General features: G+C 50.1%; 9 protein-coding genes across 9 annotated transcripts; 6 read left to right on the top strand and 3 right to left on the bottom strand.

Moving 5' to 3' along the window:
• Positions 1-333: 333 nt before the first annotated feature.
• Positions 334-531, bottom strand: An02g07110 (hypothetical protein; the record flags this gene model as incomplete). The annotated part of the gene is made up of 1 exon (XM_001399808.3): positions 334-531. The coding sequence occupies one exon, from the start codon at positions 529-531 to the stop codon at positions 334-336; it is 198 nt and encodes a 65-aa protein (XP_001399845.3).
• A 2,273-nt stretch (positions 532-2,804) lies between these two features.
• On the bottom strand, positions 2,805-3,314 carry An02g07100 (hypothetical protein; the record flags this gene model as incomplete). The annotated part of the gene is made up of 3 exons (XM_059746395.1): positions 2,805-2,851; positions 2,927-3,137; positions 3,264-3,314. The coding sequence occupies 3 exons, from the start codon at positions 3,312-3,314 to the stop codon at positions 2,805-2,807; spliced, it is 309 nt and encodes a 102-aa protein (XP_059603415.1).
• A 105-nt stretch (positions 3,315-3,419) lies between these two features.
• On the bottom strand, positions 3,420-4,575 carry An02g07090 (uncharacterized protein; the record flags this gene model as incomplete). The annotated part of the gene is made up of 3 exons (XM_001399806.3): positions 3,420-3,468; positions 3,531-4,120; positions 4,189-4,575. The coding sequence occupies 3 exons, from the start codon at positions 4,573-4,575 to the stop codon at positions 3,420-3,422; spliced, it is 1,026 nt and encodes a 341-aa protein (XP_001399843.1).
• Positions 4,576-5,682: 1,107 nt separating this feature from the next.
• An02g07080 (uncharacterized protein) lies at positions 5,683-6,276 on the top strand (the record flags this gene model as incomplete). The annotated part of the gene is made up of 1 exon (XM_001399805.3): positions 5,683-6,276. The coding sequence occupies one exon, from the start codon at positions 5,683-5,685 to the stop codon at positions 6,274-6,276; it is 594 nt and encodes a 197-aa protein (XP_001399842.1).
• Positions 6,277-9,615: 3,339 nt separating this feature from the next.
• Positions 9,616-11,655, top strand: An02g07070 (uncharacterized protein; the record flags this gene model as incomplete). Its single annotated transcript, XM_059746394.1, has 3 exons — positions 9,616-9,718; positions 10,041-11,283; positions 11,349-11,655. 3 exons carry the CDS (start codon positions 9,616-9,618, stop codon positions 11,653-11,655), a joined length of 1,653 nt encoding a protein of 550 aa, XP_059603414.1.
• A 1,171-nt stretch (positions 11,656-12,826) lies between these two features.
• An02g07060 (uncharacterized protein) lies at positions 12,827-16,031 on the top strand (the record flags this gene model as incomplete). The annotated part of the gene is given in 2 exon segments (XM_059746393.1): positions 12,827-14,452; positions 14,454-16,031. Coding segments are annotated over 2 exon segments (3,204 nt in total).
• Positions 16,032-16,593: 562 nt separating this feature from the next.
• An02g07050 (uncharacterized protein) lies at positions 16,594-17,853 on the top strand (the record flags this gene model as incomplete). The annotated part of the gene is made up of 1 exon (XM_059746392.1): positions 16,594-17,853. The coding sequence occupies one exon, from the start codon at positions 16,594-16,596 to the stop codon at positions 17,851-17,853; it is 1,260 nt and encodes a 419-aa protein (XP_059603412.1).
• Positions 17,854-18,655: 802 nt separating this feature from the next.
• On the top strand, positions 18,656-19,735 carry An02g07040 (uncharacterized protein; the record flags this gene model as incomplete). Its single annotated transcript, XM_059746391.1, has 6 exons — positions 18,656-18,662; positions 18,736-18,795; positions 18,917-19,011; positions 19,071-19,283; positions 19,349-19,627; positions 19,655-19,735. The coding sequence occupies 6 exons, from the start codon at positions 18,656-18,658 to the stop codon at positions 19,733-19,735; spliced, it is 735 nt and encodes a 244-aa protein (XP_059603411.1).
• A 2,116-nt stretch (positions 19,736-21,851) lies between these two features.
• Positions 21,852-22,519, top strand: An02g07030 (hypothetical protein; the record flags this gene model as incomplete). The annotated part of the gene is made up of 3 exons (XM_001399800.1): positions 21,852-21,864; positions 21,931-22,328; positions 22,391-22,519. 3 exons carry the CDS (start codon positions 21,852-21,854, stop codon positions 22,517-22,519), a joined length of 540 nt encoding a protein of 179 aa, XP_001399837.1.
• Between the last annotated feature and the right edge of the window lie 1,724 nt (positions 22,520-24,243).

Here is a 24,243-nt window from a genome sequence, read left to right as displayed (position 1 = left end):
GATCTATAGAGATGATGGAATTCAATTATCATTAACTCACTCAATTCTCAGTTCGGCTTGGCATTATGGTGTTTTCATTATAGTGCCGATCCGTAGAGTATACTAGTATCCCAGACCAATCCACCCTCCTCGGGATCCCAGACAATTAGTAGCAATCCTATATAGTAACAAAAGGTATCTGTAGAACTGAACTGAATCAAACCATCCCCGCTATCAAAAAAACCAAGAGCAAGCATTATGTTGATGTTGAATGAGACGACCTCCTTCCTCTCTTCTCTCCACCTATTTTTCTTCCTTTGCACCTGCCTCTCCATTCTTCAAATTCAAAACCACTCATCGACTGCGTCTCGGTTCATAATCCATCATCTGTGATGACGATTGTGGTGGGGGTGGTGCCCTGCGACTTCTCACTGAATTCCTCACGGGTACGATCTCATTGATATAGGGTTCGTGTCTGCCGAAAGAGGAGGCGGGGCTGGCTGAGTCACCAGCCATTCGGAGGGATTCTTGACGCTCGTATTCTCGGGACATGGTTGCTAGGTCGTCGATTTGTTCCTATCAATCTATATTAGTTGTGGGGGTGAATGGGGGCAAAAGAGATTGGAGGGTTTGCAACGGACTCGAGTAAGTGGTACACCGACTATTAGGTAGCCGTCGCGTCCCTGGGAGAAGGCCAGATTATGTGTTAGAGAGTGTGTGTGGTTTCAAAGTTCTAGGTGTCTTGTGCATGTTGTTCCTGGTTGGTTTGGTATATTGGTCTGTCTACCTGGTATGAATATGGTCTGACACTGGCTGATGGCCCTAGAAAGTATTGGATGTGGCCTAAGACTATGTGACGTGACAGTCCGTATCCTGGGAGCCAGTATTGCTGGACCTGAGACATATCCGTGAAGTAGTAGTAGTAGTAAGATCAGTTAAGTTTGGGATAGTAGTGTGGGAGAAGTAGTGGTGATTGTGAGTGATACGATGTAGCGCTGTGTTGTATAGTACTATCAGAACTGAATGAAGTGGGCTACTCTCGATCATGACGACCATTTGATTGGAACTGGAACTCTCTTCTAGGGGCCCCTTATATATAGCTAGATTCGGGTTTGTGGTCATGCAAGGAAAAAGGAAGAAGATAACAAGCGGACATAAGATTTATTCGTCACGCCTCGGTGGGTTCGATGTGGATATGTCTCTCAAAAGGTGTCGGGATGCCCTAGGGCAATGTGACCGTACATAGTGGGCTCCATCATAAGGAGCGGATCAGCACGCCCGTCATCGGCTCAGCGAATTTTCTTCCAGTCAAGAGTGCGCCTTTGCGAATGTGGCTTTTTACATAGACTCTTTTGCGAGCAAAATGGAACGGCTGCAAGGCCTGCTGCTCACGTCCGATTCCGGGGAAAACTCGCCTCACTCTTTCATCCAACCCCTTTGCGCCGGTAAAAGTGAGGCTTGGGCCCCCAAGGGAAGACTGACAATTTCCGCAAATCGAAGGATATTGTGCCCACCTCTCGCGTGCCTCTGTCTTTCGACGGCTTGGCTATTTCTGCGGTGAACATGCACCACTGAAGTGGTCGGCGATGTAGGTATGTAGTAGAGTCTGTATGTGTGATGCCGTGGCTCCATGGACCGAGCGTTTCGGATGCAGCTAGTATGCTTGCTCGAAGTTTATTGGCGACTCCCCTAGATCTTGCAGCCCCAAAATGGTTTCGTACATTTCGGAATTTCTTGCGTCTCGAGTCCAGACGTCCTCATAGCCGGTGACACCTGCATGAGCCTGGAGCCATTAATACAGACCGGGTTGTTCGCAGATCTATGAGGCCATGCCATATTGAATCCCACTTAGCCGACCGGACTGTTTGTGCTCGCGGCTCTCAACGGCAGCTTGAGTCATAGTATTCGGCCCGATTGCATCTTGTTTTGATTTCCGGGGTCCTTAATCTGACCTGTAATCGCCCTGCTCAAAGTTTATCGGGCTGTGGTAGGTGTTATCTGTATATCGGTGGATACAGCATAGTTTTCACCGAATGTCGCAGAATTCGAGGTCTAGACAAGAGATGCATCAATTAGAGAAGAACAGTTGACCTTCGTGGCAGGATTGACCCTGTAGCCTGTACCCACGATATGTCGTAGCACAGAATTTGGTTCATCAGGATTCACCTCAGACCATTGATGCTGTCCTTGCTAGGCCAAGCTATATCTGACGATCGCTGAAGACAGAATGGGCAGTGACACGTTCCTACAGGGAACTAAACCTGGGAATCCATTGTCCCCTTCCTGTATAGTCAATCTTTTGCTGCGATATCTTTCGCCTTTAGCCTTAACTAGGGGTCACTTGCATCAGGGCTTGAGCGAATCTGATTTGGTAGTCAGCCATACTTGCATGAGCCGGCCTGAACAGGCCATTGTCTCCTTGACAGGGCTTCACGCCATGTTTCCTCTTTTCAGTCACCAATCAAAGCTTCCAGGTCCCGGGATAGTGACAGCCACTGTTATTGCAGCCAGGATATTGCAGACATGGTACACCTGGTATAGCTCATAGCGTCATATGAGGCTGGATTCATCTAGCCATAAATTGACCCGGTATCAAAAAAAGCGAGGCAATATGGCAAACTGATTGGTCTTCATCTGAACTGTCAGCTGGAGGTGAGGCTTCACCTCACTCACCAAGCCTTAAATATTCGAAGCGCAGATACCTCCATCCCTCCCCAGTTGTTTGTCTGTGGACAGGAAGGTCATGCTTTTTCTAATGATGTCGCATCATCCACGAGCTGGGCAGCTTTATCCCTGTCTCAGATCATTGCTTTTATTTTGCACCCTTATAGTGACTGCAAGTTGTATTCGGCAAGGGGGACTGAAGGTGAGGCTGAAGCGATAAGAGTTAGAACTTCCTGGATCAAGGAATGTTGATGAATGCAACAGGGAAAACTCTCTAACTTACACCCGGATCGCTTATAGCGGGTTGTGACCAAGGCAGAAGCTGCTATATTGAGGCTACAACGGGGCAGGAGGAAAGAATTTGAGGCGATTGAGGATCGAGAAATCAAGCTGCCAATTGGACTAGGAGAAGGTGATTGCTTGACAGAGTCCCTGCTCTGAGGCGGAAGACCCACAGGTGATCTAGTCCGAGTCACAATCTCATCCCTGAAGATCTGCAGAAGTCGCTAGTGGGAACCTCGACAAGGCAACAGTGAGGCGTTCGGAGCATGCGAGCAGGGAAGTCAGGTGTGATGGAATGGCAAGCACCGGAAGAGGAGCATTGAGCTAATCAAACTCACTCCACACGGATCAGGGTAACAACTAGATTCACAATATTCCAAGGAATGCATCTTCACGCTTCGTATATTATAGTCTATACTCTTTTCATGACTCGTCCAAATAAACAACATTCGCCGCAAATCTTAGATTGATTGAAATTTCTCCGCTAATCCGCCTCAGTTGCCCTCCGGGGGAACATACGGGTTCACAAGCATGTCGCTGAATCTGTGGGCAGGTTAGCCAACGTGATGCTTCTCTCACAACTGGTTATCTAGGCGTCGACTTACTTCTCAAGCTTCTCCTTGCCTCTAACTTCCTCAACCAGCAATGGCATTCTAACCACGTTGAAGTCTTCATATAACTCTTCAATCTGCTCCAAGTACTTCTTCTGCATCTTCCTCCGTGCATTACATTGCTCGCACTCGCTGCTTTGCTTGGGGAACAGGAGCTGGTTGACCACAATGGCATGGGTATCGATGTTATAGCTTGTGAGCTCCTGGATCATGCGCTCGGTTTCGTAGAGGGACAGGAATTCCGCAATGCAGACACAGACGAAGGTAGTCAGATCGGCGTCCTTGAACTGCGAGTTAACCTCGCTGATTGTCTCCCTCAGCGACTCCATCTTCTGCAACAATTCATCAATGTTTTGACCGCCAGGCAGACCACCACGGGAACCAAGGATCGAGTTCAGCATGGGACCGAACTGAGACGACAGCTGCGACAGCTTGGCGAGAGCCTTCTCTAAGACAGTGGGGAATTGGAGGAAGCGGAGAGTGTGACCGGTCGGCGCAGTGTCAAACACAATAACTTCGTAGGACAGCGACTTGACCTGCTTCAGGACTTCGGCAAAGGACATAGCTTCATCAACACCGGGGATCTGCTACAATTAGCTATTTTCCACGAGAGCAATGATTTTCTGCTGGTCAGCTCCGGTGCGTGACGTACACTGAACGCAAGGTCCTGCATCATTCCACCAACGCCCATACCAGACAGAGGGTCGTCGCCTTGGCCTTCACCACTAGCCAGGAGATCTTGAATACTTCCGTTAGGGTCGATCTCCATAGCGCTCAGGTTCGTGTATCCATCGACCAGTCGGGCCTCCTTTCCAAACTTCTGACCGAAAGCATCGCTAAGGTTGTGTGCGGGATCGGTGGAGATGAGAAGGACGGATTTGCGAACTTTGGCAAGCTGAATTGCAAGAGAGCAGGAAGTCGTAGTCTTGCCGACACCTCCTTTGCCGCCAACAAAGATCCAACGCAAGGTCTTTTGGTTCACCACCGACTGGAGCGTGGGCTCCATGAGGTCGTCGCTGTGCACAACGGCGGATGACATGTTGAAATTCGTTGGTATTGATATGGGTTTCGATATTTTTTCTGAAGAGGGCGCGATTGAGTGAGCTTCCGTGTTAAAGAGGCTGTGTCGCGATATTGAAGCTTGGACTTACCACGTATCGGTTCCCCGCAGAGGCCAAAACTTTCAGTAGTGGCGGTTAGACAAGTTCGAGAACGTTCTCGGTAAGATAAGAGTCACCCGAACACTGGCTTGAAACAGGCCTACTTAGGTCCAAAGGGGCACGATCGCAAGGTGCTGGGGGTTCAGGTACGATCAACCTAGTGAATCATGTGCAGCGCCAAAGAAAAGCGTTTCCATTCGAGCCGGTGCAACACGCACGTGCGGATGCCATCATTCTCTGCCTGAGGCGACCCCACCCGTCAAACAAAGTGACATAATGCTTCATTCCTCTGAGATAATTTCTTGGCTTGTTATCTATATGGATCTGAAAAAGTCAGGCTGTTCTTTGTCCACCTAAGAGGTTGAGTCGCTAATTCACAGACTCCATTGTGAGACTGTTCGATTTGCGACCAGCACCCATTTCTACTAATCGAATTCAGTCAGTTATCGGGCCTTCAAGCTAGCTTCAGTCTGTGTTTACGTGCATTGAAGAGCAGCTCACGATTCTATGACACTACACCATTGCAGCAATCTGACATGTACAAGAAGAAATAATGAGACATCTCCACTCAAAAAGATTTTGGCTTGTTCCCGCATGATAAAAGCCCGGTCTTGCGTTACAGAAGTCTAGGTTAGTCAGATCGGCGGGCACCACGAACCCCAATCGCTACTACTTGGTATCGTAGCATCCCAAGACGGGGTTGCACACACTCATGTCAAAATTGATCGGCTTGTGGGTTTGCAACTCTTAAGTTTCAGGGGCACTAGACAGATTCGAGCTGCTGTAGTGCTACGAGCTTTGGGACCACCCCCGAATTACCCCACCGATGGTATACTCCGGCATCCCAAGGTAGCTCTGTCGGTGCTCTCCGATGCATGAGAAGCGGAGATAGAAAAAGCCCCTCGCACGCTGAACACTCTCGAGACAATTTCTACTTTTCTCTCAATACCTGAAATAATTTCCCATCATCCACTTACTCTCTCTTGATGGACCCTAGATCGGAGATCAAGCCGTCAAGTGGTCAACTGGATAAAATCACAGACCGTCTTAGCCTCTACTGCAACCAACTCTCCCAATCCCCGATCCACTCTACAGCACAACCCTTCCACAACTACAACCCAGCATCGACCCTCAACCAAAATACCACCGCAATGTCTCGCGACCCCATAACCTGTCACGTCCTTAACACCCTAACGGGTACTCCCGCGGCGAACCTCCCAGTGACACTGACCCTCCTATCTGGGCCCTCCAGCAGCAGCCAGAGTCCCATCAGTTTCCGCGCGACGACCGACGCAGACGGACGAGTCAAAAACTGGGAGCCCACCGCAACTTCATCGTCAGCTTCATCGGTCCCCGCTATTCTTTCTGCACTCCCAACCGCCGATAGCAAGACAAATTGGTCCGTTCGATTTGAAGTCGGTCCATGGTACGAGGCACAAGGAGTTGAGAGTTTCTGGCCCGAGGTCGAGGTGAAGTTTACGGTCAAGGGACGGGGCCGGGAGGGAGAAGAAGGATGGCGGCATTATCACGTTCCCGTGCTGTTGGGACCCTGGAACTATTCGACGTATCGCGGCTCATGACGAAAGGATGTCTCAATTTAGTTCATGTAGACAAGGGGGCGAGGGGAGATTGTTGTACGGATAGGATAGGATAGGACCTTAATCTTATCGCTGCTGGCTATTATTAAATTTACTTTAGTTAACTATTTTATCGTGGAGAGTGCCCCATGCATCCCCATACTTATGACGTATCTGGAGAAAAGCTGAGACCATTCCATGTACGGCTCAATAGTTTGTTACATACCATTGATGATGGATTCACGAGCTTAATCGGGGATGTTAGTTGTTACCCCTAGAATCTCACTAGAGGTAAATCGAAGCCGGAAACAAGAATTATGGCGCCATTCCACCTTCCAAAGTACGTATCAATTTCCTGTCTGTGCGAGCGATGACATGCCATGTCCTCTAAAACACAGCAGAACAAAAGCAAATCTAGCCAACCTCATTTGCTAAGAACACACACATTTATCATGGCTTCGATATAACTATAACTGGAACAGTAAATACCAACGCCAGCAGTCCGCGATCTAGACTTTTCGATCAAAATCCTCGGAAAGGCTTGCATGTCAACCGCTGATTTTGGTGGCTGCATGGGCTAAAAAGGCTAAATTATGGTGGAATCAGTACTTATGTGTTATGTGTATCGACTAGCGCATTGAGCGACAGACAGACCCCGGACAAGTCAACACATTTCGCTGTGCTGAGGGGGACTTACGGAAGGGGGGAGGGGGAGGAGGAATCGATTTGTTGTCACTTCGGCTAAAGCAATTAATCTATGAGATGTTCCTTAAAACTGGACTAATACATTTTGGATCATGCAGCTGAAAAGGAAGCGCACCCACCGAAATACATAGCATTGGAGCCGTTGGGCCTAAATACTAGAATTATGACTTACCCTCCTTTATCACAAAGTACCGTTGAGCGGCAGGGGTTTTATTCATGCACCTTCGAAGGTTGTGAAGTACCGGGTACATCACATACAGACAGTGAGTGATTCTTCGAGGGTACATGTGCATACTTATGTGCAGGAGACCTTTTAGCAATAATGCAAGGCGAAAACAAGCAATTATACCATTTCTGGAGCTACAGTGAATACTAGAGTCTTTTCAATATCGATATCGACGGCGTGATTTGATAGGACTGGTAACGAACCTATTGACCTGTAACACTATCATGTACTGTCTGGGGAACGCAGTACCACTGCCAAGGCCTAAACGAGACGCGAACTGACAGTTTGGAGGGGGGCTCTCAATACTAATTAATGTGGAGGGGGCGTATATTCTACTCCGAACCTTCTTGTTCGGTCCACCTTCAACCGTGTAGCCTGTACACAGTACCACACGGGGAGCAATGGAATAGATTGTCCAGAATCCAAGTGGCAATCCACTAGATTCCTTCATCCTTGTTTTGGGCCCCAACAAGACCGCGCGAGACACCCTCACGTGATGGATACCCACGGGACGAAGGCCCTAGAAACATTGCGTCATCAGTAGGGATCCAATCAGCAAGCGGACGTGTCACTCGATGTCCCGAGCGAGACTGAACAACACTACTCCCTTCCAACCACCCCCCCCTGAAATGAGAAAGAACCTAGAACCTAGAATCCGGGCAACGGCGATAAGGGAGCCGAGGATTGGAAGGATTTCCTTGTTGGACCCGAAATCTATGTATCTCCAGATTTGGGCGTTGGTCAATGGGCCATTCAGGGAGGGTATCGATGGGATGGAAGTGGCATCGACCATTCGAACAGACGAAGATCCCTCACCGCCCTGCGGCCGGACAAACATGGCGTCGTCTCCATGATTCGTTCACCCGCTCGAGATTGAGACTCTGCAGGGCGGGGGCTCGGAAACAGGCCCGTGAGTGGCTGGACCAAGTGGATGCGCTGGTACGTTAGTGTTGAGGTGCGCGAGTGGCCACTGCCGGCTGGTCCGACTGTCCGACAAGCCCAGGAAAATTCCTGTCGTCGTCACCGTGATCTCATCCATGGTTTTTTTACCCCTTCCTACTCTGTGCCCTTACCAACTTTCCCTCTTCTGTCCCCAGACATTTTGTTGACCAGTTTGTGGTTACAAAGCCTCGAGAATCCAAAACTTTAGACTTTGGACAAATCTTCGTGTACTTTCCACACATCCCTGGATAGCGACCAACATTCTTATACCTTTGCAATTTTCTTCCTCGGGACACGGAAGTGTGTCATACTACTTCACTACCACTTTCTTATTAGGTTGAATTTGCCTATCGTTTCCGCCGTCATCCAACAATCGCGTCCACCCGGGATTTCCCTTCCCTGGATTGGCTGACAAGTACTGCCGGGAATCCACTCCGTCTCCAAGTTTCGTTTTTGCAAGTAAGGGCCAGCCAGCATTTCGCCTGCATAATCATACAGTGCCTGGTCATTTACTATAGGGTAAGGTGTTCCTTCGATTTCTGTTTTAGTTCTCGGTGTTTTTTTCTCTCTCGCCTACCCTTTGTTCATTTATTTTTTATTTTTATTTTTGCGAAATTCTTGTTCCGGAGTTTCAATATTCCTGCTTTGAAATCAAGATCCATAGGGTGGACGAAGCAAAAGAAAAAAAAAAATACGGAAGAGAAAAGAAAAATACAATTTAAAACAGGAAAGAGCAACGAGAACAAGATTGGTTCCGAATACAGAACCAGAACCGAAGATAAGAATTAAGAAGAAAAGAGAGTGAAGAGAACCTCCCCCCCTTAAAGGGAGAAAAAAGCAAAAAGAAAAAGAAAAAAATTCCTTCCAAAGGGAAAACAAAAAGAAAAAGAAAAGAAAATTTCCATGTTAGTGGTTTCGAATTTGCACTCTGGCTGGTAACCCGCGGGCTTTTTGTACTCTCAGGGTTGCATGGTTTCGGCGTGACAGACAGTCGAGTCCAAATAGGCATAGCCTCGCCCGACGGCCACTCGACCGCCTCCCCTCTTTCTTTTCCCCCTAAATAATCTCCCTGTCGAAGCCCGGACTACGTCACAACTTTTTCCTTTCCTTTCCCCTTCCTCTCCAACACGATCTACTTCTGAACTGCCGTGTACTCGCTCAGTGACCTTTGGGTACAGGCGTTTGCGCTGCAGTATAGCCAGCTCCCGAAGCATCAACAACTTGTCGCATTTTACTAACTTCAATCAACCAGCTTTGCCTCCTTTTAACTTGCTTCCCTTTCCCGTACCCCTCCAGTTGTTTTCTTGTTCAGCGTCCGTCCCGTCCTTATTCTTCTTCGTGTCCTCGCCACCTCCGTCCGCTCGCTTGGCTATTTTTTTCCTTACATCCCCGGGGTCACCTGTCGACCTCCCTCGCTCTGATATATCGACACCACCAACAATTATCCCCCTCCTCCTTTCTTCGCTATTATGTCTGCGGCTGTTACTTCGACCGTTTCGACCAGTCTAACTAATCATACCGATACTCGTAATTCTACCCCAATGGATGCGAAAAAGGCGGGTCTAGACGAAGGTGAGTGTTGTGCATCTTTAAAAAAAAAACTGTTTCGATCCTTCGTTTTGCGCGCGTGGAACTCTGGTACCTCCCATGCCCCAAACTCCCGAATATCTGCTGTATCTTGCACTTCCTTACTTCATCATCGACCCTTGACCTGTTCTGGCTTGGTTGTAGGCCACTGTTCCCCCAAATGTTCTGTTGACTACCCGCCGCCGTCGGGATGACCTCACAATTGGCGTCATCGATGGGGGGTCACTGTTATCAGATCCCCTTCCTCGCAAACTTCGGCCTGGACCGCCTCATTTGGCCAACCTCTTTCATTCTACCCCTGTTTCAGATAACCTCACTGTCGCGTACTTCATCATCGTCATTGCTATTGTCGTTGTCGGTGTTGTCATACTAACGCGCACATTTGCTCCGGATACAGACTCCCGGGCGACCTCTTCGGATCTTAAAGATACCAAGCCTGATGTAGATCCTCAAACCTCGTTGGCGCCGCCTCCGCGACCAGCCATAACAAGCGCGACTGATACCCCCGATTACTTCAACTCCGTCCACAACCCTTTCTCTCTGGAACCCAATCCCTTCGAGCAATCTTTCGGCAGTGGTGGTTCCTCGGGCGAAACACCCGGAAAGTCGATCCTTCCTCCTGTTGCAGCACTTACTTCTCCTGCCCTGCCGGGCACAAGCTCTGCCGGTGGCGGCTACGGCTGGTCCAACTCTCTGCGCTCCGGGCCGCTGAGTCCTGCTATGCTCGCCGGCCCGACTGGCACGAGCGATTATTTTGACAGTATTGGCAGGGGCTTCCCTACCCCTAACGAGTCTTCTCTCCGCACTGGATTGACCCCGGGCGGAGGGGGTTCTATGTTTCCTGCTCCTAGCCCCAACTCTCAGGCACTTCTGCAGCAGCTGCAGAGTGGTGGTGCGACACCGTCGACCATTGAGTTCCACCGTACTGCCCTTAACGCTGCCAAGAAGAACAGCTTAGGTGGCCCAACCTCTAACCCCACTTCCGAACCTGATCCAGCGACGCAAAACTCCAATATGGATATTAAGCCGAACCCGCCTGCCGGTTCCGACCCATTTGGTCATCATGACGCTGCTGATGCGGCTAACGGGCTTTTCATGCTGGCCAAGGGCGGACAGGCGAACCCCAATCAGTTCACTGTATCGAACCAAGCATCGATTCAGCCACAAAGTATTCAGGCCAATGACCAGCAACTTGATGCTGGCGCCGATAGACGTAACTCGCAAAACATGAATGGTGTATCAGGCAGAGAGACCAGCGGTGACGCCTCTGACATGCAGGGTGAGCAGACGAAGCCCGCTGCCAAGGGCAAAGCCAAGAAGAACACTGGCACAAAAGCCAGCACCGCGGCAAACAACAGGCGCAAAGCAGAAGATGCACCGAAGGGTTCAAACAAGAAGGCCAAAACGAGTAACGGGTCTGGTAGTGTTGAGCCTCCTTCCGATGTTGGGGATTCCGAAGACGATGAAGATGATATGAAGAGAAAGAACTCGACAGACACGAAGAAAATGACTGATGAAGAGAAGAGAAAGAACTTTCTCGAGAGGAACAGGTAAGAAGCGCTTTTTACCATTTGGCGCGCTCAAGTTATTGGCTTGGTGCTAACGTTCTTTGTAGGGTTGCGGCGCTCAAGTGTCGCCAGCGAAAGAAGCAGTGGCTTGCCAACCTTCAAGCGAAGGTGGAATTGTTCACCTCCGAGAATGATGCGCTTACTGCCACTGTCACGCAGCTCCGTGAGGAAATCGTCAATCTCAAGACTTTGTTGCTTGCGCATAAGGACTGCCCAGTCTCCCAGGCCCAAGGTTTAGGCCCTCTCATGATGAATGGCATGTCGGCAGGATTTGATGCGCATCCATACAACATCCCTAACGGTATGGCAATGCAACCTGGAGCACCTATCCCTGCTCAGGGGCTACGACGGTAATGAGTCCCCATGCGAGGCCACGATAATACATGATTGGTCGTGTTCCGTTATATGCGGTTGAAGAACGGCCGGTTTTCTTTTAATTCTTTTTCTTGCTTCAGGAGTGCAGGCGTCAACGTGAGGATGTGTGGCGCCTTGTCTGCCTGCTACCTCTTGCTCTTATTATTTGGCTACGCGCCACCGGCATGGATAGGTGTTATGATGTATACGATTTCTAAAACGGACGGCTGAATTTGAAGTGGATTGGGCATCACTTGATCACCAGAAGGTGCAAACTTGGCGCAAAAGCTTGGCTGCTTTCAATTTCTTTTTATCACTTGTTCTCTCTCTTTTTTTTTTCGCTTCGACCCTCAAGAGCCCTCGTCCTGTCTGGCATCGGTACTTGCAGGCTAGGGTGGTGTATTGTGTACTCATTTATCTTTTGCTTTCTCTTTTTACACTGCTATCCCCTTTGCTGTGAGGGCTTCTCTTCGTCTGTCTGATACTTGCGGGCCACTGGGTGTTTGCCTTCTCTATCATTTTGTTGCTGCGAAACACGGTACTGGGTGGCGTACTGGAGGCTTCTTGCTATCGTTTGCTTTCATACTAGATGCCATTAAGCGTCTAGGGAATTTGCTGAGCTTGAATTCCAACTGATTCTTCAATCAAAACCTGCGACACTTGTAAGAATATGTGTAATACAGACTGTATTTCGTAGATAGATCGACGGTCTGCAATCGTGATCAGTAACGGCGTGCTTGGCAGGACGCGGTGGATTTGAGTTCAAACCATACAAACCGGTCAAACAAGACAACAACATTCATCCCATACGCGGGTCTACCAGTCCTTCGGCGATGGGCTCCGACGCAATTGATACCTAAACACGTCAAGTCTATATGCCATAGCTACTACTCCCAGGTCTTCCTCTGACTGGTGCGGGACACCATGCCCTAGACTCCGCGACTCCAGCGAATTGGCAGGCTATCCACTTGTGTTCGACCATTAACTTCTCGCCGCGTCTAACCTCGAAAGGCGGTATTCTGCGCCAGCCGGCCTATACCCCATTGCCTCTTGAGGGGCCTCAAGTTGTGAATTACACAAGCATACTTGGAATCCAGAGAATAAAAAGAAAGGACGTTATACAATACACGAGAGCCCTACAGTCGAGCTATAACCAGATTCCCCCAAAAGCATGTCCACCCGCCAACCCGCGCGCCCGCGGCGCATCGACGACGCCCTCTCGCAGCTCGTCGACTCCCTTACCCCTCCGCTCTCATTCTCCGACATCGACGACGGCTACTCCGACGACGCAGAAGAAGCCCTCGCGGCAGCCGAGGAGCGACGACACCAAGATATCCTCGAGCGGTCATGGCGCATCCTGGACACCTACACGAGCGCCGCCAACAATGATCCGTCCTCGCCGCCGGGCCCCGGAATAAACAGACGAGGAAGCTTAGCAGGCGGAGAGAACATCAACAACGCGTCGGACCTGATTAAGCGGAAATTACTGCGCGAGAATGCGAGCCCCGATAAGGCGGTGCGGTTCTCGAATCTTTACTCGCGTCTGTTGACGCAGCCGGTGCTGTCGCAGAAATGGGCCATCCTGTACTTACTTTATCGACTCTCCGGGGCGGATGATTATGATGGGTTTGTTATGGATGACGAGGTGATGGTGGAGGCGAGGAGTCCGCCGGTCGAGCCGGCGAATTTGCAGAATGTGCTTTGGAAGGGCCAGAGGACGAAACAACAGGGTTGGGGCGCTGGTGATCAGTCGGATGAGGAGGGTCCGGCGATTAGCTCGTCGGCGTCTCAGTTGCCTGGGAGGATTGAGAGAAAGGCTTCGGTGCGACGGCAGGAATTGTTTGCGGATAAGGAGCGAGAACCGGAGCTTGATGGGGGGTTACAGACGACGGAGAGGGCTCGAGAGACTCGGGTTACTCGTAGTCGGGCGAATACTGGGGTTAGAGAACCGTTTAGTGATGATCAGAAGACGATAATGCCGGATCCTGGTCCGGAGAAGGAGCAGAAGCCTACGGGGCCGTTGGAAGATGGCCTTCTTCGTGATTTACCGTTCAATTTGCAGGGGTTGTCGTCCTCCAATTTGCAATTCTCCTCATCGTCTATCTTGAAATTACCGCCGTCGCTGCCTTTGCCTGTCGTTTCGCTTCTGAATTCACTTGCAGAGCCCTGCCTTCTATATCGTGGGTTGTCGTCCTTTGTTGAGAGCTCTGGCGGGGGCCTTTTGAGCCAGAGCTTGCGGGCAGCTCTCTCGAATGAACTCCGCTCGTATCTGGGCTTAGTTGCTACGTTGGAAGGGGAGATTCGGCGGGCGTTGGCTGCGCCTGCAGACCCGAATGATCCTCGGAGTGCCGCTAAGAGTGGTGTGACATTGAAGCGATGTGTTGTCTGGACGCGAGATGCAACGATGGCGCTGCGGTTGATGAGTCTTATTGTTGAGGAAGCTCAGAGTATGTGCTCCAACTGTGAATGGGCAGTTATTCAAGCTAACGTTGATATTACAGACAAGAAAGGTGGTCAACTGATCTCTCTAATTCATGGCTTCTCGACGTCTCATGGCGACCCCTTCGTATGCGCTCTGGCAGAGAAGCTTCTCAACCATGTCACCCGGCCCTTCTACGATATGCTACGGCTTTGGATTTACGATGGCGAACTGTCCGACCCCTACAAAGAATTCTTCGTTGTCGAGCCAGAGTTCAGGCCCAGCACAGACCCACGTCGCATTGCAACCAGTGTTTGGGAGGATAAGTATAAGCTTGACGATGAGATGGTACCTTCCATAATCACACAAGAACTTTGCTAAGAAGGTATTCCTGATCGGAAAATCATTGAACTTCATACGATATGGCTGTGGAGACTCGGGGTGGGTCGAAGCCTACTCGAAGGAAGCGTCCAAGGAGCTGCGGTATGGCGATACGGCTACCCTAGAGTCTTCGATTGATGAAGCCTATAAGACTACGATGGCACGACTGATCTACCTTATGGACGACAAGTTCAAACTATTCGACCATCTTCGAGCGCTGAAGAAATACCTATTGCTCGGACAGGGTGATTTCATCGCCTTGCTGATGGAGTCATTAGCGTCCAACCTCGACCGGCCAGCTAATTCACAGTACCGGCATACACTGACTGCCCAGTTGGAGCACGCCATTCGAGCATCAAACGCACAATACGACTCCCCAGATGTCCTCCGTCGGCTGGATGCCCGCATGCTAGAGCTCAGCCATGGAGAGATTGGCTGGGACTGCTTCACCCTGGAATACAAAATCGACGCCCCAGTAGACGTGGTCATCACACCCTGGGGCTCCACTCAATACCTGAAAGTCTTCAATTTCCTCTGGCGAGTGAAACGAGTCGAATTCGCCCTTGGCAGCACCTGGCGACGATGCATGACGGGGGCCCGCGGCGTCCTAGGAAGCGTCAACGACAAAGTCGGCTCCGACTGGAAACGAGCAAGATGCGTAATCGCCGAGATGATCCACTTCGTGTGCCAACTGCAATACTACATCCTATTCGAAGTGATCGAAGCAAGCTGGGACCAACTACAAGCCTCCATTTCCAAGCCCGGCTGCACCCTAGACGACCTAATCGAAGCTCACACCAAATACCTCAACTCCATCACCCACAAAGGCCTCCTGGGCTCCTCCACTTCCTTCAAAAACAACACCTCCTCTTCCTCAACCAACTCGAAACCCCAACAAGAAGAAGGCTTCCTCACCCAACTCCATCAAATCCTCAAAATCATGCTCGCCTACAAAGACGCCGTTGACGGCCTTTACTCCTTCTCCGTCGCTGAATTCACCCGCAGACAGGAACTCAGCGCCAAAATAGAAACCCGCACCGCCCAGGGCCGCTGGGGCCTCACGGACCGTGACCTCCGCCGTCCCCTTCGAGGCCATAAGGACTCCGTCTCCTCCTCTATGTCCCCCTCCGTTGCTGCTTACACGCCCAACAACCTCGCCGGTGGTGGCGCCGATGACTTCGGTGGCATCGGCACCCCATCGTCCCTCAACCCCAATGACCTCTCTGCGGACGATCATATGCTTGCTTCCCTGCGTGTCCGGCTCCGCGACCTCTCCGCGGAGTTCCGCTCCCGTCTCAATGTCCTCCTAGGTGATCTTGCTTACCAGCCTGATGTGGATATGCGGTTCCTGGGCGTTGTTATGAACTTCAATGATGTGTATGAACCCGTGAGGAGACGAAGGACTGCGGGATCTAGTTCCCGTGATAAGGAGAGAGCGAGACGTAAGGCGGCCGCTGTTGCCGCTGCGAATGCGAATGCTGCTGCTGAGGGTAATGCGTCGTCGTCTAAGGAGGGGAGGAGAGAAAAAGAGAGGGAGAAAGCGGAAAATAGCGGGACTGGAAGCGCTACTGGGTAGTAAGTTGTAGATGTTTGCTGTGACTTTTGGAGCTGTATATCTATCTCCCTCGAGGAGAGTTTTTGGTCTGTCTGAGTGTCTGTTTTGTACAAGTTCATGGAGTCAAGGATGGGGTGGCATAGGCTGGGCTGGATGGGAATTGAAGCGAAGTGATAAATTCAAAAATCAGAAGAATGTATAATGAGAAGTCATAACGATCTCACGTATAGATCCACATTTAATTTGATAAGAGTCAGTAGATTGTATGTATCCCTAGCATATTCACCTACCACCTTCTACTTAGTAGATAACCAAAGCGGAGATAAGCTAGATAAATAGTAGTCCACTTAAATTTTATCTCCGCACCTCACGTGGAAAATTTCCCCAAAACTTTCTGCGACCATCCAGAGACAACCCATACAACTATCTTTCTTGATCACCACTAAATCACATTTTTCCCCGTTGTACTCCCACTGCTAATATATCTGGGACAACGCGACTCACATAAACTGCAAATTTGTTCATTTTCGTCCACCGCCGCTCCGCAAATCGAACGACTCTTGCCATACCGTCGCATCGCTCAATGTCGAGCAACCCCCAAGAATCTCCACAGCAGCAGCAACAACATATTCCGGCTTGGAAGAAGATGGGTCTGAAACTCAAGTACGCTAAAGATACGGTGGAGGAGACGGAGACGGATAAGGGAATTGTGGATAAGAAGCAGCAGGATCGCAAGAAGAGCAAGAAGAGACGGCTTGAGAATGATGATGAGGAAGATAAGGAAGTGAAGGAGGACGATGGGGAGAAGAAGAAAAAGAAGAAGAAGAGGGTGTCGTTTTCGGCGGATGCGAAGAAATTGGATGGTGATGCGGAGGATCAGGAGGAGGAGCAGGAGCAGGATCAAATGAAGATTGATGCTGACATTCCCGGGGATGATACTGGAGACAAGGCTGATGATGAAGGCGAGGGAAAGAAAAAGAAAAAGGAGAAGAAGAAGAAGAACAAGAAGCAGGACGGTTCGAATGATGCTTCATCCACCACGACACCGAGAATCCACGAAACGCCTATCCTTTCCTACCTGAGTCTGTACCACAAGCATCGGTCGGCGTGGAAGTTCCAGAAGAACCGCGAGACGCATCTCTTCAAGCATGTATTGTCACTGGAGCAGGTCCCGACGCTGTACAATGCGGCTTTGCTTGCCTATCTACAGGGTTTGAAGAGCGAAGGAGCGAAGTTGCGGTTGCGACAGATTGCCGAGGAGGTCATCAAGGCGGAAGCCGATGCTGAGGAAGATCAATCAAGTACTCCTTCGCAGACGGAAGAGTCGAAGGAGGGTACCTCTTCTGAAGCGAATGAGGACTCCGCGGCGACGGATAAGGCGAGTTACGACAAGGCTGTTGGTGTCTTCCGGACACGCTTGGCTGCGGGTCAAGATATCGACTGCCAAGATGTTACTGGGCAGCTCAATGCTGAGACGCTGAAGAAGTACGAGAACAGGGCACGGGCTGAGCTCATTCTGTTTGCTGTTAACGGTACGCTGTTCAATTACCACAAGCCGAAGCCTGCTGCGCAGAAAGGAAAGAAGGGGGCGCAGAGCCAGCCCGGCAAGAAAAAGAAGAAGAACCGTACTGCTATCGTTGAGATCTCGAGCAGCAGTGAGAGCGAGAGTTCGAGCGACAGTGATAGCGACAGCGACAGCGACGACGAGAAGAAGACCAAGGCCAAGCCTACAGCCGCTAAAGCCTCGTCATCGAAAGATAGCAGTGACAGTGATAGTGACAGCAGCAGCAGCAGCAGCAGTGCTAGCGACAGCAATTCGGACAGCTCAAGTTCGAGTGACTAGCTGTGATGCCACTTTAGGAAGTCAGGTGCTTGTGCTTTCTTGAATGAGCACACCCTTTCAATGACCTGCTGTTTGATCGTTATGTCCCAAATAAGGGAGATGTCCATGTTTATAGGAGTTTTTTATAGACCCCCATTTCCAGTCATAGAGATCGCTATAGCTTGATCAATCACAACTCTGGCAGTTGCTTGGCAGTTGTTTCTACATTATAGTAAGAATAAACAGGTAGGCCAGTCCTGCCGTGTATGACTTCACACCTTGACAGTATAGTGCTCTCCAGGAAGACTTGTTGCTTTGTAGAAACTCATGATCTCTATATAAAACAAATAGTGCTACTAGTATAGTAGTAATTAAACCACTTCAAGTTATATCCTATTAGTACCGATACAGTAGTACTACTTGTTAATTGATTAGGATTGTATATTCACTATAGTATTCATGATATTGACTTAGAGACATCTCGAGAAATCAGTCAGTATGAAAAGATACCACCATAATACTTATATTGACGAACACATATTCAAGCCTGAAGGAGCTCATAGTTGAGCACTGAGAGAGATGGATGATAAGTGAGCGGCACAAAGGCTGAAGCCGTGAAGGCGGTGACGCTGGAGCTTACTCAAACGGGGACCCAAAGCTTAGAGCTCCGGCCAGGCACCCTCTGGCACGCGTCCTCTGCTAACGTCCCTCCTCCCTCGTCCTCGATCCTCCGTTCCCCCATCTCGATTCCATTTCCATCTTACTATAAATCTAATTAATTTCCACTGTATCTTCGAATCGAGTCTGATATATCACCGCAATCATGTCTGGTGAGACTTCCCGGACTCTCGACTGGACCGATATCCATGACTTCATCGATGAACTGACAACCTCCGTGAGCAGGAAGTGCATATGACAGACACATTACCATCTTCTCAGACTCGGGTCGTCTGTACCAAGTTGGTAAGTGTCCCTCTCCTCATCACCTCCGCCTCTCGTCCCAACGACCCTCGAAGAGCGCCGATCACGGACCACGTTAGATCATCAAGTCCGCCTACTCACCATTGATGCCCTCGGCGCTTAGAATATGCCTTCAAGGCTATCACCTCGGCCAACATCACCTCGCTAGGTGTGAAGGGAAAGAACTGCGCTGTGGTTCTGTCCCAGAAGAAAGTTGCTGTAAGCTCGTCCCCGCCGCCTGAGACGGCCTATCGGGCATCCTCTGATAACCATACCAGGACAAATTGATCGACCCCTCCTCCGTTTCGTACATCTTCAGACTTTCCCCGTCAGTGGGCTGTGTAATGACCGGCTCCATCGCCGATGCGAGGGCCAGTGTTGACCGTGCTCGTGGTGAGGCAGCTGAATTCCGATACAAGTATGGCTACGAAATGCCCTGTGATGTCCTCGCAAAGCGACTTGGCAATATCAATCAGGTCTACACGCAAAGGGTATGTGTCACCTGCTCGAAAAGCTAGCCCGAGACATTGGCTGATGGATCACGTTCACCCTCTAGGCTTACATGCGTCCCCTCGGAGTTGCCACGACCCTGGTATCTGTCGATTCGGAGAAGGGCCCCCAGCTTTACAAGGTCGATCCTGCTGGATACTACATCGGATATAAGGCGACTGCATCTGGACCGAAGCAGCAGGAGGCGATCACTTACTTGGAGAAGAAGCTGAAAAACAAGGAGTACGCTGACGGCAGCTGGGAGGATGTTGTGGAGCTGGGAATCACCGCTTTGAGCAATGTACTGAGTGTTGATTTCAAGAAACACGAATTGGAGATTGGAATCGTGGGAGGGCCACGGGCAGATGGCCAGGAAGGGACAGACATTGGTTTCCGGAAATTGACGGAGGAAGAGATCGACGAACGACTGCAGGCCATCAGCGAGAAGGACTGAGCTGGTTTTCATTGTTTTTTACTGGGAGCATACATGTTGGTAGACGCAGAACGATCGATGAACATCACTATTTTTCTCTGATGCCCTGAGCTGGCGTGTGTCTGACGAAACTCTATTCCCCATCCTGGTTGGTTGAATTGCTTTTTTTGCACCGCTGTTGTACTTGACATCCAAAAACCTGGAAAGCCCCCCTTGCAGCTACTGTGACCGGGGCTCGTGTATCGGAAAGACCCGTCGCCTGTTCCTCCGGACTGGTGGCAAATATGGGGATAGACAAGCACGGTGAAGCACGGTGCGATAAAGTATGGTCTTTGCGATCTGACAGGCTTAGAGAGGGAAGTTGCTTATCTGCACGTCCCATGTTGCAGCACTTGTTACTAAAGAAAGGAACGGCGGAACCGGGATTATCGATGCAGAGCAATGTCAGACGTCTACTGCTATGAAGTATTGAGCGTGCCATCTGCAAGCTTTAGCACTCAACAGGGAAACAATCTCTCGGCTAGCATTCTGCATTGAAGCAACGTTGACCATGCTCATTGGAGGAGCATGATGAAACTTGCCACCGAGGAGGTCGGGACGGAGATTCTGTTCGTATCCTGCAAGTAGTCATGAAGTGACAGACAAGGAAGGAGAGAGAGCAACAACCCGGACGGATGATGAAAGAAACTACTAGTACGCCGTAGTATGGAGTAAACCTTCAAGCCTGAGGCTACGGTGTTTGCTTTTCCATTTTCAGCTGGTTTACTCGCCTCTTTGTGGCTGAGCTGGAACTTGTGGCTTTCGCGGTTTCTTTTTGGCCGCCGTTCTATCTTTGTCATTTTGATTTCTTTTTTTTTTTTCTTTTGGGTTGCTCTACTCTTTGCTCTTGACGCCCTTGCCTGTTCGCCGTGGGACCGAACGGTGCCTGAACCTAAACCGAGTCAGTGTCAAAAGCCAAATCCTTGCGAGGACTTCCCTGCACTTGCACTCGATTATTCCATTCTCGTCAATATCTCCGTCCCAACTTGCAGCTGATGTTGAACTATGAATTACTAGGGTGTGGCGTTTACCGAGGGTGGATGACCCTCATCCCAGCTGGCAGTCACTCGCACTTCCCACTACTTTTTTTTTTTTTTTTTAGTGTCTTTTGACAACCTAGAGTTCCGCTAACTAACTACAGTACTTACCAGGATTAGGCTAACTAATCATGCCATGGGTTGGTGGTCCATCTGCTCATGCCTGTCCGTCTCCACTCAGTCTGCAAGATGAACCAAGATCCAGCACCTCCTTAAACCAGAAAGTCAAACTATCCTAAAATAATCATAATAAAATTTTCATTGTGGCTTTATCGGCTTTCCCACTGGTGTGGTCCTTCTGTGACACATGCGGCGATGTATCACCCCGTCCACCTTCTCCACCCACAAGCCAGTGGAGTCTCCTCTGCCCGGCCCCAGTCTTGAACATCGTTTCTAGTGTTGATTTTCTTTTTCCAATATTCCCACCCCTGCGTTGACTGCTATCGCCGGTTGCCGTGATCCAGTTTTGTGTATCTTTCATTTCCCCTATGCATATGCAGACCCATAAGCATTGATCCCCTAACCTGGGCCAGCTGCTTAGCGTCGCGCTTAGATATCAGCCTTAGATCCATTCACCGTGGGTGGACATCCCAGGCCCTTTCGGACACATGGCTCTCATGGGGCTTGTTTTCTACTATTGATCCACAATGGGTGTCATTATCCAGCTGCAGTCCCTAGCTGTGATGTCCTCCTTTCTCCATCAGCGTCCGTCAACGCAGCCAGCCACTACTCATGATGATGATCCTCTTTCACCATGTTCCCCATCGCCGGGCTGATGGCCCATGGTCATCGGGAATCCTCATGGCTGAACGTTAAGCTTAAAAGGATATCCCACCCTCAGCCTTCAGATGACATTACCATAGAGGAAATCAGAGTTCGACTCATCAAGGATATAAAGGTCGCCCTGTCTCTTCTAGTCAATTGACTTGACCGTTACTCTAGCACACTCTATTCATTCTCTCCTTTTGGATATAGTTCCTTTAGTGCCTCTTGTTGCACGCCCACTCTTCACATACCTTTAATCACTTGTCGGAGGCAACTTCAAGTTTACTACAATCGCAATGGCTGACGGACGTAAGTAATGACACCTTCGCTTTTCTCCATTATCCTGGCGTCGTCAATGGCATTGACATGTTATAGTCAACGAAGCACGTGCCCTGCGGGTGGCCGAAATCATAAACGACTACCGAACTCTACTTGTGCATATCTCCCAACAGAACGTCCAAATCCCGAGCGCAGAAGCCAACGAAGAGGGCTACAAGACGATCAGAGAAGGCCTGGCTGCCGCTCAGGCGTTGATGTCCTCCAACTACAATCCCAGCATGACACCCGCCCAGTCAAACGTGGAGACGGAGAAGGCGGAGTTGCAGAGAGTGATTCTTGACGCCAGCGCCCGGCGCTTTCAAGCCCATCGCATCTACCTTCGGGTGGCAGCCGCCAGAAGATGGGCTATCAACCGTCAGAACATCCTGCGAGGACAACAGCCTGGACCTCAGCACGCTGCTCAACTCAAGACTGTGAGCAACACGTTCCGACAGGTGAGTCAAGCCCTGAGCGTTACGGTCATTGAGCAATTGACTGACATCGAATACAACAATAGGAAATGGCACAAGTGACGGATCAATACGTCGTTGCTGATCTCCGGGCTGCAGACACGCGGGCAGGTCATTGGCTTGCCGACGATCCTTCCCTGCCAGTGATCCTCACCTGGATCCGTTATCACCCATGAATTGCTGGGCTCACGATGTGCAACTTACTATACACCTGATTCTTTTGGCAGGACGAGAAGTTGCAGTGTATGGATATATGATGTTTTAAATGGTTTTCGGGCTTACAGCACCATTTGCTTGGCTATTTCGGTATACCCTTTGATGTGGGCGGTTTGTTATCCGCAATTTTGGGCGCAGGTCGCTCGTCGTGCTCTGATTTTGGAAAAAGAAAAGCTGTGTGATTCCCTATGATACGCCTCATATGTTCGGTTATACTTTTCTTCTTTGCACTTGCCCTTTTTCGGCTTCTACATTGATCTTCTACTTTGTTCGGTTTCCCTTCATGTCATGATATCCCCCTTGAATTATGGCTTACGCTAGATGCGACTTAATTGGAAATCCCCAGCGAGGGTTAGTTTGCTTGATTGCTTCTCAATGTATTGTTGGTAATTATTGCCCTAAATTTCTCTTGGGCCCGCTGCGAGCAGCCAGATTATTTTGGGACTATCGATGCAAGTATGCAACCCCAGGCAGGGATGTTGCTGCCTTAGCGGTAGACTAGTGCGACTCCGACAGTTTCCTCATTATTGACGGATCAATTTTCCGCTCTGCAAAGCTGAAGCGAACAATCTATCGGTGATAGTACTTGTTAGTCCTTGGCATGTTACGGATTCCTCCTAGGCGAGGGAATTGGTACGACCAGGGTCATCCACATGGGCAAAGGTCTACTTCTGCGACACACGCCACAGTGATGTCGACAGAGAAGATAGCGCGTGGCTTGCCAGTCGTTTCCTGTCAAGCAGTCGGTAAGCCCGCCCTGTGGACCCGACGGGTTATTGTGGAGAAGGGGGAGAATTTTCGAATAATTATCCAGAATTTTTGAAACGAGAACTTTGAGTTTGGCCGGGATAGTAGTCGGTTCCAGTCGTCCACATGGCTAGGAGGATGCGGGAATCGGCCTACCAGCTGAATTGCTGGTGTTGAATTTTTTTCATTGGCGTCGAATTTACCGTGTCGAGGGGCGAAACGCTCTGGCCGGAGCGACAGATAGACACGAAACGAGATCCTCACACTCGACTCATCCAATGACAGCCGCCGGAGTTACCGACGTGCTGGGTCGCTGCTAAACTCTTGGGTGCAGCTGGTTGAGGACATCCCAGCTGAACTGGATGGGGCGGGGAGGACCCATTGCTGCATGCGCCCGGAAAGCGATACGGAGATGGGTTGGAGAGAGCAAAAAGGAAAAAAGAATTTAGGGGATTGGCCTCTGACGCAGATGCACGGCGGTTCCATGAGATCTGTCCGTTCTCCTCAACCAGTTTGAAAAATTTTTCATCGCAGGTCAAATCCTGATTTGGCAGATCTGCTCCAAATTGCAATGCTGGTGGGATCAAACTGTGGCCGTGCAACCGTGCCCTGCAGTAGCTTAAAAGTCCCCCGCGCCAATCAGTGCCCCGGCCGTGCGATAGAGGCAAAGGTTTCAGCTGAGAAGGTCCAGGAAACTGATCCACTCGGTCGCTCTCTCGTTCTTCATTTTTCTGGATCTGTTTCCTGGTCTGGTTAAGGGCTTGCAGTCACGGGCGAGGCGGGGATCCCGTCGGACGTGCTCCCACTCACTGATCACCTTCCCGGATGGACCCTCTGGCGTTACGATCAAGGTGATGACTACTTTGTACGTATCCTGGTTCTAATCTAACTAGTGACTGGGAGTTGACATCCCTTCCGGCCGTCGATGGGTCCCCAA

Source organism: Aspergillus niger (genome assembly GCF_000002855.4).
Source record: "Aspergillus niger supercontig An02".
Classification (NCBI taxonomy): domain Eukaryota; kingdom Fungi; phylum Ascomycota; class Eurotiomycetes; order Eurotiales; family Aspergillaceae; genus Aspergillus; species Aspergillus niger.
Note: the sequence above shows the minus strand (reverse complement) of the source record. Positions and strands in the feature narration are given on the sequence as shown.